Here is a 14,482-nt window from a genome sequence, read left to right on the forward strand (position 1 = left end):
TGATTAATTTTTTGAATAATTGGCTATTCATGTAATATTGTCTCAGAAAAGCACAAAATCTGGACTGCTCTGGACTTCGTTACTACATTCCTTTGGCGGCAATGGGAAAGAGACAGTTGTGGACAGAAAAATGTCTATTTTTTTGATTCATAAGAATATATAGCCATACTATCCCTTTTTATTTTACTCACTACATTCACATATTTACTCAAAGTAATATTTTAATTTGCACTATGATGGAACCTCCACCTTGTTCGAAAAAGAGCCTGTCTCTGTCGTTACCGGTTCCAAGGGAAGGACAGGCAACCCTTAAGCCTCCGCAGCATCTCTGGCGACAGCCACGGACCCCCATCAAAATCAAACACCGCGGTTATTCTGACACGGACCGGCATCACCACCGGCAGATTGAGCGCTCAAATGCTATGGACACGAGCGACAGACCGGGGCTTAAGAAGTCCCGAATGTCCTGGCCATCCTCTTTCCACGGAACGACCAGCGCCTCAATAGGCAATTGTGCGGGAACTAAACGGTAAGACTGCAAGTGGTTACGTTAGATAGGACTGTAATCGATTTGTTTGGTTCAGGTCGTCGGAGAATTGTCAGTGATTCTGTCAGGGATGCACAAAGGGTTAAGGTGAAGTACTTTGTTTTGTGAGGCGGGACGCGTGGGTTCTTGGTGATGATGCGTTATGCGTAACTGCTCGGCATTTCTCTGGACATTAAAGGGGGTATGAGTTTGAAATACTTCGAGTCTGAATATTAGTCAGCCCCATCACCCACTCCAAACTAGGCATAACTAGTAAACTATAAATATCTCTCTTGTCTATTAGAAGGATACGAAAGAGTTTCCTGAAATGAAATGGTCTCAAAGGTCCAGTGGGTGCATCAATGCGTAAATACTTGCGATTGGAAGATAGACAATTCGCAGTTATAAATGTGCCCGTGAGCTCAATGCGGATGGCATTATTGACAGTGTGAGTGTGATTTGAATCGGATTGGCTGGGAACTCCTGGAGGAGGATTGCGCTTCTTTATGGGTTCAGATTGTCAGGCAGGTTAGGATTGCTAGATCACGGCATATTTATTATTTTCGCTTCACACATCCAACCAATACACTCGCCAAAAAATAAAGATTTATTTCAAACGCTCTAAATTTAAAGGTATCAGAGTTTCTCTAGTACAGAGGACCCCCCCCCCCCCCCCCCCCCCCCCCACACACACACACACACATTAATACTGGGAGAGTATACCAAATGAATCGTGGCAGAAATGTCTTCCCTTCAGTATTCATAATTGGCCTTACCATGTGCTGAAAGGTTAAAATAATTTTGGTGAAGCAACGTGATGAGCAATACTTTTGAACACAATAACACAGATGTATCAAAATGTGAAACATAAGCATAAGTGTATCTTAGATTCACTAAGAGAGCTGATTTGCCTCTTTGACTGTATCATCCACAGTTCATCAGATATGTGCATGTTTGACTGTATCATCCACAGTTCATCAGATATGTGCATGTTTGTGTGATTATAGCCAGCCAGTCCTATTGTTTCCTTATGTGTGTATCAGTGAAGGGAGAGGCGGAGTTTACGTATGTTCCGGTTTAGTCCAAAGAGCCGAACTCTCTGTTCTTCTTAGTGACAGTGTGGTGAAGAAGGCGATTATTACAGTAAGAGAATCACCCTGTGAGTGAGTGTGTGTGTAAGTACATGCGCGTGTGTGCGTGTGCGTGCTTGCGTGTGCGTGCGTGTGTTCTGGGCCCTGGGGGGAGCCGAGAGTTCAAGCCTGGCTTCCGTCCTGTCAGTTTTCGGCTGTGCCACAGACGGCCGGCACGGCAGGCTCCCGGGAATATGGCCAGCTCAGGCTGACTGTATTCTAGAGCCTGATTTGTATTCCAGTCCCCGGGATAGACTCAGAGCCAGTCCAGGCATTAGTGCAGCAGGACTGCCTCTGCCTGCCCTCCTCATACTGTGGGCGGCATGAAACACTGAGAGAGAACCGGCTGTGTGTGTGTGTGTGTGTGTGTGTGTGCGTGCGTGGTTGTATGTGTGTGTGAGAGAGGGGGAGAGAGAAAGAGAGAGAGAGAGAAAAAGAGAGAGCATTAGGCTTGCGTGTATAATAGACAGAATGCTGCCAATGTTCTATATACTACACACTCTGTTCTCTCTGTCCATGTGTGTGTGTGTGTGTGTGTATGTGTGTGTATGTGTGTGAGAGCCAGAGAGAGAAAGAGACAGACAGACAGACAGAGAGACAGAGAGAGAGAGAAGGAAAGAAAGAAAGAAAAAAAGAAAGAAAGAAAGAAAGAAAGAAAGAAAGAAAGAAAGAAAGAAAGAAAGAAAGAAAGAAAGAAAGAGAATGCGCATGTGTGCGCATGTGTGTCTGTAAGTTTGCTGTTGTGTACGTGTTTCATATATGATATTCAGTGGTGTGTGCCGTGAGTTGTGTGAGCGCTGTATATGTGTGTACCCATGGCCGCGGGGTGGTGTGTTAGAGCAGAGATGTGGATGGTAATCAGCGCTGTTGCGTTTATGCTCAAATGAGAGAGGGTGGGGGGAACTTCCGCCGTGGAGCTATTTTTTATTTATCTATTTATTTAATTTTCACTCTATTCCTTCATCAGGAGCGATATTCGCATTCCACGTTGACAGATGAATAATTGGTGCTCTGATTTGGCCGCTTTCGGTCCACGTGTGGGTTTATGGAGCTTTGCGAGTAACTGTTTGAATGCAGCAGCTCTCCTGTGTCATCTGCCATCGGGAGCCTGCGGCTAGATTCCCATCAGCTGAGTGTGGGTGATGCTCTCTCTCTCTCATGTACAGCTGCTTGCCCAGTGCAACATTAAACTGCTTACGCTGGATGCCGTGAAGAAAATCAGCCGCATAAACTCGAGCTTTCTTTCCACACCCAAATTGGACCTTCAGCCCACTTAACCTCTTGCATCATTCTGAAGACCTTTTTTTTCTTTTTTTTCTTTCTTTTTTTTTGAGGGGAGTGGGTTGTTTTAAGAACATGTTTGGGAAATGTTTAAAGAAAACCAAAACAAACCGGGCGTTTCAGTAAATCTCAGCCCATCGAATTTTCCAAAGCTGTGATGACATTTGAGTTAACTCATAGGGGTTTTTGCTTTTTTTTTTCTTTCCTGGTAATAGTGCAGTCTTTGGAGCTGACAGCTGTCATCTGGCCTGTTCTGAGACAATTCCTTCACCAGGGTCCTCAGAAACACAGTGACTAAGCCTCATAGATGATGATAGCCTTTGGCATCTCGGGGACACATTTTCTCAACACTCATAGCTATATTCTAGCAGTATTTGGGAGCTGTCACATGCATGGATCTGTGCATTCTGCTCTGTCCATGTGTGAATGCTGAGTTGTGAACATTGTGTCTTTGGTTGTTTCTTTTTTTCCTTAAATGTTAGTCACCTCTAAGTCAGTATTTATCTCTAGTAATGTCACTCCCCTTACTGTTGTACTATTGATTTTTGTTTTCGTTATTCATTTTTTGTTACAGCAGCAATCTCCAGAATCTCTCCCTCTCTCTCTCTCTCTCTCTCTCTCTCTCTCTCTATATATATATATATATGTATATATATGTATCACCACTTTTGGGTTTCTACAGTCTCTTTCTCAGGTATGTGTACGTGTGGTTGGCGGGTTTGCTTGTGTGCTATATTGAGGTTTGCTTAAGCAAGATCTGATTGACAGTGTGTCTGAGTCTGTCAATGTTTAACGTTATTTTAAGTCTCAACGGTAGGCATCTGTCCTTGTGTGTGCATGTGTGTGTGTGTGTGTGTGTGCGTGTGCATATACGTGATTATTATTCATCTTGTCCCTTGCCCCAGTGCACTCTGGGAAGTTGCCACTGAAGAAAGAATGACCGACACTGAAAAGAAGAACAGCTCAGCCTGCAGTTCAGTTGCTATGGTTACTTGTTTTGTGGATGTGTAAAATAGATACATTTTGCCCAAAAAGGCAAAAGGAAGCTTCGTTCCCTGATGTGCAGAGTGTTGTTTTACAGGCCAACCTATTTTATTAGCTTTTGAATGCGCAGCGGATTCGGAGTTGTGCTATGTTTGTGGAAGCACAAACACCAGCGAAGAATTATTACATATACCAGGAGTTATGATATGACTTTGTTCTTCTGCATTAAAGCCCACTTGTCATTCACATGTAATTGTATCCATGCATAAAAAAAAAACAGCAACAAAAAAACAGTTTGTGCTCTTTTGGAAGCCCATTGGCCTGCCGCCAAAACTAATTGAGTATTTTATTAGACACACCTGTTTTTAATTAACTCATCGGCTGCATTGCGTGATTCAAACGTTAACTGTGCAAACCGTGAATGCACAATGTACATTTCATTAAGCTTGTGAGTTTTCTCGCCTTTACAAGCCTAGCTTGCACTTTTCTCTGTTTCACTCTTCTAATCACGAGTGTATCAACGTTGTTTTTGGTGTTTTCTTGTCTTTAGTCTTGTTCTAATATGGCTATTACCTTTGTATTCAACCCTCTGTACATTATACACATTCTTTTCCCTTATATCTGAGTGGATTTCTCTGTTGTGCCCCAAATATCATCTTTTCCTTTGGTTCCTTGTTACAGACTGAGGAAAAGTGTCATCTGTCTGTATGAAACTGTCTCTCTCTCTCTTTCTCTCTCTCATTTACAGATATCTGGATGTCACACCTCTTTTGGATCTGAATACATTTGTTTCTTTTGACAAGCCTCTTGCTGTCTCTTTTCAACTTTCACTCTCTCTAATTACACAGTCCATATGACTCTTTGTCCACAGTAATTGCTGACTTCGATCGCTGCTATTCACTCAGAGCTTCCTTCTGTTCCTATCTGCTTATTTCTACAGTCATTTCTGAGGCCTATTCCCTCTCCTCTGTCTGCTCCCTTTTTGTGTTGTGCATTGTTTTGTTTTGTTTTTTTTTTTTTTTTTTTTTGGATCTCCTCGCCGAGGTCTCTTATGCCCGTCATAATTCTTATCGATACTTTTTTCTTTTTTTTTTCTCTCCCGCCGGCGTTTAGTGCAGAGTTAATCACACCGGCTGGCCTCATCTTTAAATCTATCATTTCTTCCCACTCATGCTCTCTCTTCTCGTCCGCCGGGATTCTCATCTGCACGCAGACGATCTTCTTCTCACCATTTGCTGATCTCATTGTCTCCCAAACAACTCCCACCTCCCCCCACCCCCCCCCCTCGCCCCTCCACCCACTCCCCCCCGTCATACCCCTCCCCCACAATCCCCCTGCCGTTTCCCCAGTGGCTGAATGAACTGCCCACCATTAGATATTTGCTGTCTGTTATTAATGCCCCCCCCCGCCCTCCGGAAGGTACACCTCTGTAAGTGATACCGCTGCCTTTCACTGCCACCCCCAACCCCCAACACACATTTCATTTGCCATCCATCAGTCGTCCCTACCCAAGAGGACTGAACTGTAGCTTCGTGGGACTGCCGGTTCGCTGTGAGGCATACACAATAACATTTCAGTGTTTGACATCTCTCTCTGTCAGCCCGTTCGTAAGAAAAAAAAAAAAAAAAACTTCTTTATGGTGGGTCTGTTGTATCGCTACTTTGACTAATTAGCAAAACTATCTATAATCTTTACAAGCGTTTACGCTTCTGAAACTGGAAAGCTTTTTCGAAAATTATTCACAGCAAAGTCTACACAAGAAGTGGTGGGTATGGTTGGGTTTTTTGGGGGGGTTTTTTTTGCTTCAGTTTGCAGTTTCCCAAACCCAGCCAAGATGTTTTTGCACTTACTGACTATGCTCTTAGAGTTTGTTGCTAAAGTCCTGTCGTACGATGGCGTTAGCATGGCTGAGAAGCATTTTAACAAGGTTACCTTCGGGCAAATGTTTGTCTGCTCCTGCCTGAACAGCTGCACAGTCCGACGTCACCGGTACAGCTGTTGCAGCTTTACTCGACTGTCCAGCCACCGCTCCTCCTCACCTCGTGTTGACCTTCCTCTCCCAATCTGGTCTAACCCTGAAAAATGACTGTTAATAGCATGTGACATTCAGTCATTTATAAAATCCGCTGGCTACCCTTAATGATCACAGTTTTATACACCAGTCAGCACATCTGCTTTAAGGGAGGTGAATATTTATACTGAATGTTCCTCAAAAAATGTCACTGAATTTCTGTTTCATAAATATTATAATGAATATGAGGCCCAACTAAGAGCGACCTAGTTCATATTCCTAGTGAAAGCCACGTGCACGGTTAAATCGGTCGGTGAATAGATCAAAGACCAAACACACAAAACAAAACGCAAAGCAAAAGCAGCAGGAAGAAAAAAAATAGCCACGTCTTCAGCGTAGGGTTGCAGTTAATGTAAAATTCTCAGTGTCGTGACGGTCCCTTTTCTATTTGCATTTTTTTCCCCCCGTTGACACACTGTGAAATATTGCACGCGGGACGCGGCGGTTCTCACCGAGGTGCGAAGATTGACGTATCCCCTTGTTCTATTACAAGACAGACACAACTTGAGTCAAACCTGCTTGGCGACAGCCCACAATTCCATTCTCACGTCGTGATGATAAAGCGCGTAGTGACAGCCATCGGGGGGACGACCCATTCCGCGCGCGAGCGTGCTTTGGGCTCCGGGTCCCGACGGGCCTCAGACTGAGCGGGCCAGACACGGAGGTGTCAGTGACATGTCAGAGGCAGCTCCTCAGTAACTCCTCAGAGCTGAAGGAACAATATCTACAGTAACATCACAGAGACGCCGAGCTGAAAGAAGAGCTAACGCTGGTTAAAGAGGAGATCACACACACACACACACACACACGCATGCACACACACACACACACACACACACACACACACACACGCATGCACACACACACATGCACACACACACACACACACACACACACACACACACGCATGCACACACACACACACACAAACACACGCGCACACGCTGGAAAAGGGGCGAGGGGGAAAGGGAGACAACCCGGGTTAAGATCAAGAACTCAAAAAAACTGAATCAAAGCTGTACCAAGTGCATTAACACACCTGGGGAAGGAGATAGTCTGACACAGGCAGATATGAGATTCCTTTTCCGTGCATTGAATATGCATACGACGCCGCTGCTGTATTTGAGGCAGCGTTTCCTGACATCCTGCCTGAAATACAACTCCCCATGGGACTTATATTTTACCCTGAACAACTGGCAGGGGCTCAAACTTCAACCCACTGGATAATTGGTATGGTAGCTGCTCTCAGAGGAAGGACAGATGGCTGTAATATCAGCAGAATATGTCACCCACTGCCGAGATGAACACACTAAGCTTTCACCCCAAGACAATGGAACATGTATTTACACACACACACACGCACACACACAAACACAGACACACACACACACACACACACACACACACACACTTAAACCCATTCTATTTAAATGAAGTAAACATCAGGCTGATTTCCATAGTTAAGTTATGTGTCATAATCAGATTTGCATGATTGCAATCATATTATTCGATAATGTCTTGTTGAGTGCTTTACAGACAGAATGACTTTGTGTATGTGTGTGAGAGAGAATGTGTGTATGACAATGTGAGAGGAGACTAATAGTGTTTGTGCGTGCGTGCCTGCGTGTGTGTGTGTGTGTGTGTGTGTGTGAGTGAGAAAGAAAGAGAAAGAGAGAGAGATTGTTGTTCCAGCTCGACTCGGCCTGACGATGGTCTGGTTGTGTGTGAGCTGGACTGGAAACTGCTGTTTCTGAGTCACTCTCATTACATAACCTACAGACAACTAACATTTTGTTCTGGAAAAAGAAGTATAGATTCAGGGATGGTACCAGAACCTTACAGAAATGCTGTTGCTTGCTAAAACAGTTTTTAAAAAAAAAAAAAAAAAAAAGTCTCCTTTACCTAATTCAATATCATTTGCTGACACATAGCAACATTGCAAAGCTATAAGTCACAAATAACATATACACAGACACGGAAAAAAAAAAAAGCACCGAGGCTCTGGAGACAAATATGAGCAAGGTTATAAAGGGAACTCAAGGTCTTTTTCTTTTGATCTATGTTCTGTCCAGAACATGCAGCGTACTGCTACGCCTAAGGAAAAATGTATACTGTCGAACTCCCTCAGGAGAACTGCGGCTGTTTACTTGTCTTTTCGACCATGGGGGTGGGATCCAAGTGCGAACGCAGCTTGTCCTCGATGAACTGTCAGTCCGGAAAGCCTCGTTCACACCGGCACCTTACGCTCCCCAGTCCTGCCATTTAATGTCACGAAGTGCCCTGTCGGACTGGGGAGGGGGGCGCCGAGGGGGGGCGGGGGGTGTACGCCGTGCTCTGCTAGCGGTTGTATTCATTAGCCCTACAATCTGGATTCTTTCTTTCTTTCGCTCTCTCATAAAAAAAAAAATTCTTGACTTGTTCTTGGACAAATGCCACGATCTGAGAATTTCTTCGCCCTGTGGAGCGGATCCACGCTTGGCTGCAGCGTGACTGGCAGGGGGACCTGGTCATCTGTAAAGAGCAGGGCATTGAATTTGGTGTGATGCACAGAAGAGGCCAGAGCAGTAGCGATTACTCTGACAAGGCTAATTTACTTGCGTAACTGCTGAGTACAGTTAAACCCGCTTTTCTGTCTTGCTTTTGACTTCACTCCCTTCACTCTTTCACCGTTGTTCTTATCTGCTTCTCCCCCCTGTTACCAACCTAATTTGGTTTGTTCACGCATATCTGTTTGTGTGTGTGTGCGTGCGTGTGTGTGTGAGATTTGCGTGTGAGTGTGTCCCTCTCACGGTTGGGCTTCTTTTTTTAAATCACTGAAAAGGCCAGTCGTTCCAGTTGTTGTTGCGTGCCAGGTGGGTTCCAATTAAGCCTGTTTGGTCGCATGCGACAGGAAACAACAAGCAATTATAAGCAAAACGAATTAATGGAATGATATCAGATGTGATGCTGACACACGCTGCTGTGGCTGGGCCCACCCCCTCTCCTTCTGCTCTTTCGGATGTTTATCGCTAGTGACAGATGAGGGCACTCGTCGTCGTCTGTGTTTAAACCCTGTCTGCTCTGATGGGAAGCGACGCTCCAGCTTGGCCCTTTTGTGGAGGAAAAGACAGGTGGACCAAGGACAACATAAGCTGGAGAGAGAGCGCAACGAGGAGTGAGGTGGAGAGAGAGAGAGAGAGAGAGAGAAGGGAAAGGGAAGGGAAGTGGAGAGGAAACATCGAGGGGCTGCTGTCACGACCGATTTATGGCAATCTCACATTTGGTACAATCAAATTCGAACCGAGCCCCAGCTGTGATTGGCCCAGCATGTTGTCACTCATGCGGCCACGGCGACATGACCCAGTGGAGTGTATTTGAAGGCCAGCCCGCCTCTCTGTGAGGGTGCTATAAATAGGCAGAGAGGAGGCCCCAGGCACCAACTGTAATGAGATTAAACCCAACCAGTTTCAGCTCCGAGTGTGTATTGAGCATTACTTCAGCTTTTCCTCCCTTTTATTTTAAACTGTGGCTGCCTGAGATATCAGTGTGCCTACGGTTGGGTGCGAGGAGTGTGTATGAAGCTAAGTTGTGCGTGCGGGTACGTTTCCGATTTTTTTTGCGCCACGATCTTCGTTCGTGTTGGAATCCAATACGGTTGAGCGATACGGATAGTCGTGAGATCGTGCATCTATTGTCGTCCGAACATCAAGTGCCCCCCCCCACCCCCCACCCCCACCCCCACCCTCCCGGAGGTTCGCGGCGTCTCTTTGTGATGACTTGTGATGCCGTCAGGGCAATGCGTTTAGCACCAGAGCAGTTTGTTTACAATCACCGCAATGCTTTCACTGTCACACTGCGCTATCTGTCATCGCTTTTTTTTGGGGGGGGAGGATGGAGGAGGTGGCGGGGTGGGGGCGGGGGGGGGGGGGGGGGGGCACGTGGTGCTGTCATCATAGTGTACTTACATGGTATTATTAGGGGGAGGTAATTCTCCCAACGTGCTTTGTGATTAGACAGTATGGCCCCTTCATCATGTGCTGCCAAATTTCATTAGCGAGAGAGATCCTCTCTGGACCAACTTGGGTGTTTGAGCGTATGTGTGTGTGACTATGTGCCTGTATGTGTGAGTGTTATTGAGAATTTGCATGTGTCTGGGGACAGAGTGGGAGACATCCAGTCTGTTTGGACATACTGCTGACTCTCAGCTCACACACACTCATTGGTTCGTTCACTAACAGCTTGCTACTAGACATGCCTCTCTAAAAACCTACCCGCAAACCATTAGGGTGCCTGTTTCTCTCTCTTTCTCTCTCTCTTTCTTTCTCTCTCTCTCTCTCTCTCTCTTTCCCCGGCTCTCCCTGTGGCTCCCCTGCTGCTATAGCCTCTTTACCCAACCGCCATCTCTCAATCTCTTTATTTTTCAACCAATTACTGTTGTTCTCTATTCCTCAGGTCCACTCTGCCCGCAACCAATAACCGTGTTATCTGCTCTTTGTCGCTCTCATACCGTTCTCATTAGAAATATCAGCAGAAACACGATGACTATCAGCCTAAATGTAGCATATGACTGAGCTGTGTTACAAGAGCATCTATCAGAGAATTGAGAGATGCGGAAAGGGTGAGATAACAGCTTGCCTTCTCTGGATTGGAAAGTGACTAAATAAATTGTGATGGAGTGAGGAGAGAGAGCGAGAGAGAGAGAGAGAGAGCGAGAGAGCGAGAGAGAGAGAGAGAGAGAGAGGGAGGGAGAGAGAGAGTAAACAAAGGATGAAAAGAGAGAAACGATAGAGGCCCAGAGAGAAAAAGGATGAGAGGAACACAGCTGTGGAAACTAAGATGGTGTCTTTGAATAGAGAAGCTCGATTTAGCGTTCATGTCTGGATGCCGAACCTGAATGGATTCATCTGTACTGCCAACTCCAGAGCTAAGCTTTTAAAATAATGCCATCTCTCCCTTCGTTACTGGAGATGAAGTAAATAACCCTGAAAAACCACACTGTCGCCCAAACACGGCCCAGCATCACAAAGCAGGCTCTCTCTCTCTCTCTCTCTCACATGGACGCACACAGACACACACATGGACACGCACACATACACATACACATGCACGCACGCATGCACACTCAGACGCGTACACACACACACACACACACACACACTAACACACTCACACACACACTCTCTCTCTCTCTCAGAATAATCACAACTGTCGAAAATCTGGCAGCCAATTTGCCAGTCAAAAGTTGCCCAATTATAGGAACCTTCTGTGAATGCAATGAAACAGAAAAGAACATTTCTTAAAGCTAATTGCCATTCATTTACATGTATCGACTTCAATGGATTGTATCTAAACCAGTGAAAAGAGACGTTCTTAAATATATATTTAAATATAAAATGCCTTATACATATGCCATTTATATTGCATTTTCCAATATGAATCAACACTTCATTTTTGTGACGGTTCAGATTCTCGGGCAGGAGTCTGTTGCTGCACTGCTTGAGCAAAATGTAGATATATATTAATTTGATTTATTGCTCGATGGTGACATTCAACCGCTTAAACGTTAATTAGAGTCTGCTTATTTGCAAATGGCTTGTGGCATTGTGTAACCAACAGAGAGGAGACAGCCACCCAGTACATCTCAGTGTTATTGTCAAATGCTGCCCCCACCCCCCCACCCCCTTCCAAAAAAGGCTGATGTGAATGTTCTTTTATCTTATGACCATTCTTTTCTTTTTTTTTTTTTTTTGAATTCCCCCTATATCTTTCAATGAGAACTGTGAATGCTATAGTCAGACTCACTGCTACCTGGTTAATGCAAAAGGTTCAGAGTCTATGGGATATATGCAATTTAAAGTTAAAATAATCTACAGAGATAATCCTCCTATTCTTTTGATAATTGCTATTTTTACTTATCCTATCAATGTGGATAATCACTACATTCTCATAATTGTTCCCCTATTAATCCATTGATATAGCATTGTAGTGTCTGCATTACATCATAGATCTTTAAATATGAAATTACAAGTGTGCTCCCAAACACACAAAGTCATTTAGGTTTTATATCTGAAAACTAGCGAGCTCCTTGTTATTGCCAAACTGCTAATATCTGTCGCACTGATTTAGTGAGGATTGCTGTGTCTGTAGAGAATTACAATATTCATGACCTAAGAGATGAATTATACCCAGGTGATAAAACGTGATAAAATAAAATATACAGGGGAAATGTCGCCCTCCCTCTTATCCTGTTTTTTTTGTTGTTTTGTTTTGTCTTTATCTCTCCTAGTGCTCTCATTTTAATTCCACACGTTATATCAGTAAACATCCATAATGTGTTTTTAATTCCCTGGCATCGTATCAGGGTGTCTTCCAAATTTTGTGTGACTAATCAATTGTGAAGGTTGCCTTATTAGATAAAGCTCATTAATAAATTGGCCAGCAACAGGAAGGGAGGGAAAGATGGAGATTGTAACAGTGATAATTCAGGGTGCAAGGTCGGATATTCAAATAGAGAGATATATTCACAGGCCGAGAGAGACAGAAAGACAGACACACGTGGACAGATAGAGAGAGAGTTAGACGTCCAAAAAGAGTTGGACATGTAAATAGATAGACAGACAGACAGATAGATAGATAGATAGATAGATAGATAGATAGATAGATAGATAGATAGACAGACAGATAGATAGATAGATAGATAGATAGATAGATAGATAGATAGATAGACAGACAGACAGACAGACAGACAGACAGACATACAGATGGATAGATAGATAGACAGACAGACAGACAGACGGATAGATAGATAGATAGATAGATAGATAGATAGATAGATAGATAGATAGATAGATAGATAGATAGATAGATAGATAGATAGACAGACAGACAGACAGATGGATAGATAGATAGACAGACAGACAGACGGATAGATAGATAGATAGATAGATAGATAGATAGATAGATAGATAGATAGATAGATAGATAGATAGACAGACAGACAGACAGATGGATAGATAGATAGATAAAATGTAAAGAAAGGAAGATGGAAGTATAAGCCCACGCTGTGTTCACCAGGGATGAAATGTGGTGGGGGGGGGGGGTATGGGGAGAGATGGAGAGATGGTGGGGGGGTATGGGGAGAGATGGAGAGATGGTAAAAGAGAAAGCAATGCTACAGTGACACAAAGGTAGCTCTTGATGACTCACTCCTCTCTCTCTCTCTCATTCTCTCTCTCTCTGTCGTTCTCTGGTTCACTCTCTCTCTCTCTCTCTCTCTCTCTCTCTCTCTGTCGTTCTCTGGTTCACTCTCTCTCTCTCTCTCTCTCTCTCTCTCTCTCTCTCTCTGTCGTTCTCTGGTTCACTCTCTCTCTCTCTCTCTCTCTCTGTCGTTCTCTGGTTCACTCTCTCTCTCCAGTCTGGATTAAAATAACAGAGCCCCGGCAGCCCCGGCGTGCAGAGAGGGAGTTACGCTTTCCATCTCAGAGACAGGCTGATATGCTAAAAATACCGCTCCTTGTGTGGGCTGCACTGGGAGATCAGGGCGGAGGAGCTGGTTTACACATTTCTGATATGGTATACCAGTCTGTGTGCACTAAGTCATCGCACTCCAACTGGACTCTGATTCAACCTCACATCCAGACAGCCACGGTCATAAATTTTAAATTGGTTTGAACAAGAAGTAATTTTCTGGAAGTATTCACGTACGGAAAGGCCTTTGATCATCGAGATGCCCTTTATTCGAGATCCAATCGACCACTAACTCTCTTTGTTATGGAAGTCCATTTGCCAATAGCGTCTTATGTCGCAGGCATCGCAGAGGGAAATGAAGTTCGACTGACGTTATTAACAAATCAATATGAAGTCATTCTGCGTGATGGAGGGACTCAGCATGCCTAAATGTTTATTTCTCCAAAGGCACATTGCGAAAAAAAGCGATCACACTCCATTGCATTTCCCTATCTCCTAATACGTCTAAACACCACTGGAGGAAATGAAGCACATCTCCAATTGAAAACATTTTTTTCCATCTGTCTTCCCCTTCGGAATCTGTTTCCATGTCAGACCATCCATCTGTTTTGGTGGAGAACAAAAACGATCCTCATATTTTTGATCCTGGTACTCTGCCTCTGCAACCCCCCCCCCCCCCCAAAAAAAGAGAGAGAGAGAGAGAGAGAGAGAGAGAGAGAGAGAGAGAGAGAGAGGGGGAAATGAAATGCGCCTCCGTTCCCAAAACGCTGGGATCGCTCAGCTCTGGAGAAGGCAGCCCTCATTAAAACAAACACTTGTTCAGGTCCCTCCCTCTACCTCCCATGACATTCCAGCTCCACCAAAGCTTGTTAAACATGGGGATGTTTGAAACAGACTTTTAAATAGTTTCGTTTTAACTCTAAACGGCCCTGCGTTCCGCGGGAATCGTCTCCGTGCAAAAGGTTACATGGCTCAGTGGAGCGAGGGGAAATGGTAGAGGAGGAGAAGGAAAAACGGGAAGAGCCAACATAGCGGCTTTGCCGT

At 44.5% G+C, this 14,482-nt stretch overlaps 1 protein-coding gene across 3 annotated transcripts in view; it reads left to right on the plus strand.

Moving 5' to 3' along the window:
* Positions 1–233: 233 nt before the first annotated feature.
* The window catches only part of pde4a (phosphodiesterase 4A, cAMP-specific), a 38,170-nt gene continuing 23,921 nt past the window's right edge, over positions 234–14,482 (plus strand). For 2 of the 3 annotated variants that reach the window (XM_030789873.1, XM_030789874.1), the window contains exon 1: positions 237–529. In XM_030789873.1, coding sequence (XP_030645733.1) covers positions 237–529 — 293 coding nt within the window. Of the gene's footprint in view, positions 530–14,482 lie in introns of all 3 variants that reach the window. The other variant, XM_030789871.1, reaches the window with a different exon arrangement.

Source organism: Chanos chanos, chromosome 13, assembly GCF_902362185.1.
Source record: "Chanos chanos chromosome 13, fChaCha1.1, whole genome shotgun sequence".
NCBI lineage: Eukaryota > Metazoa > Chordata > Actinopteri > Gonorynchiformes > Chanidae > Chanos > Chanos chanos.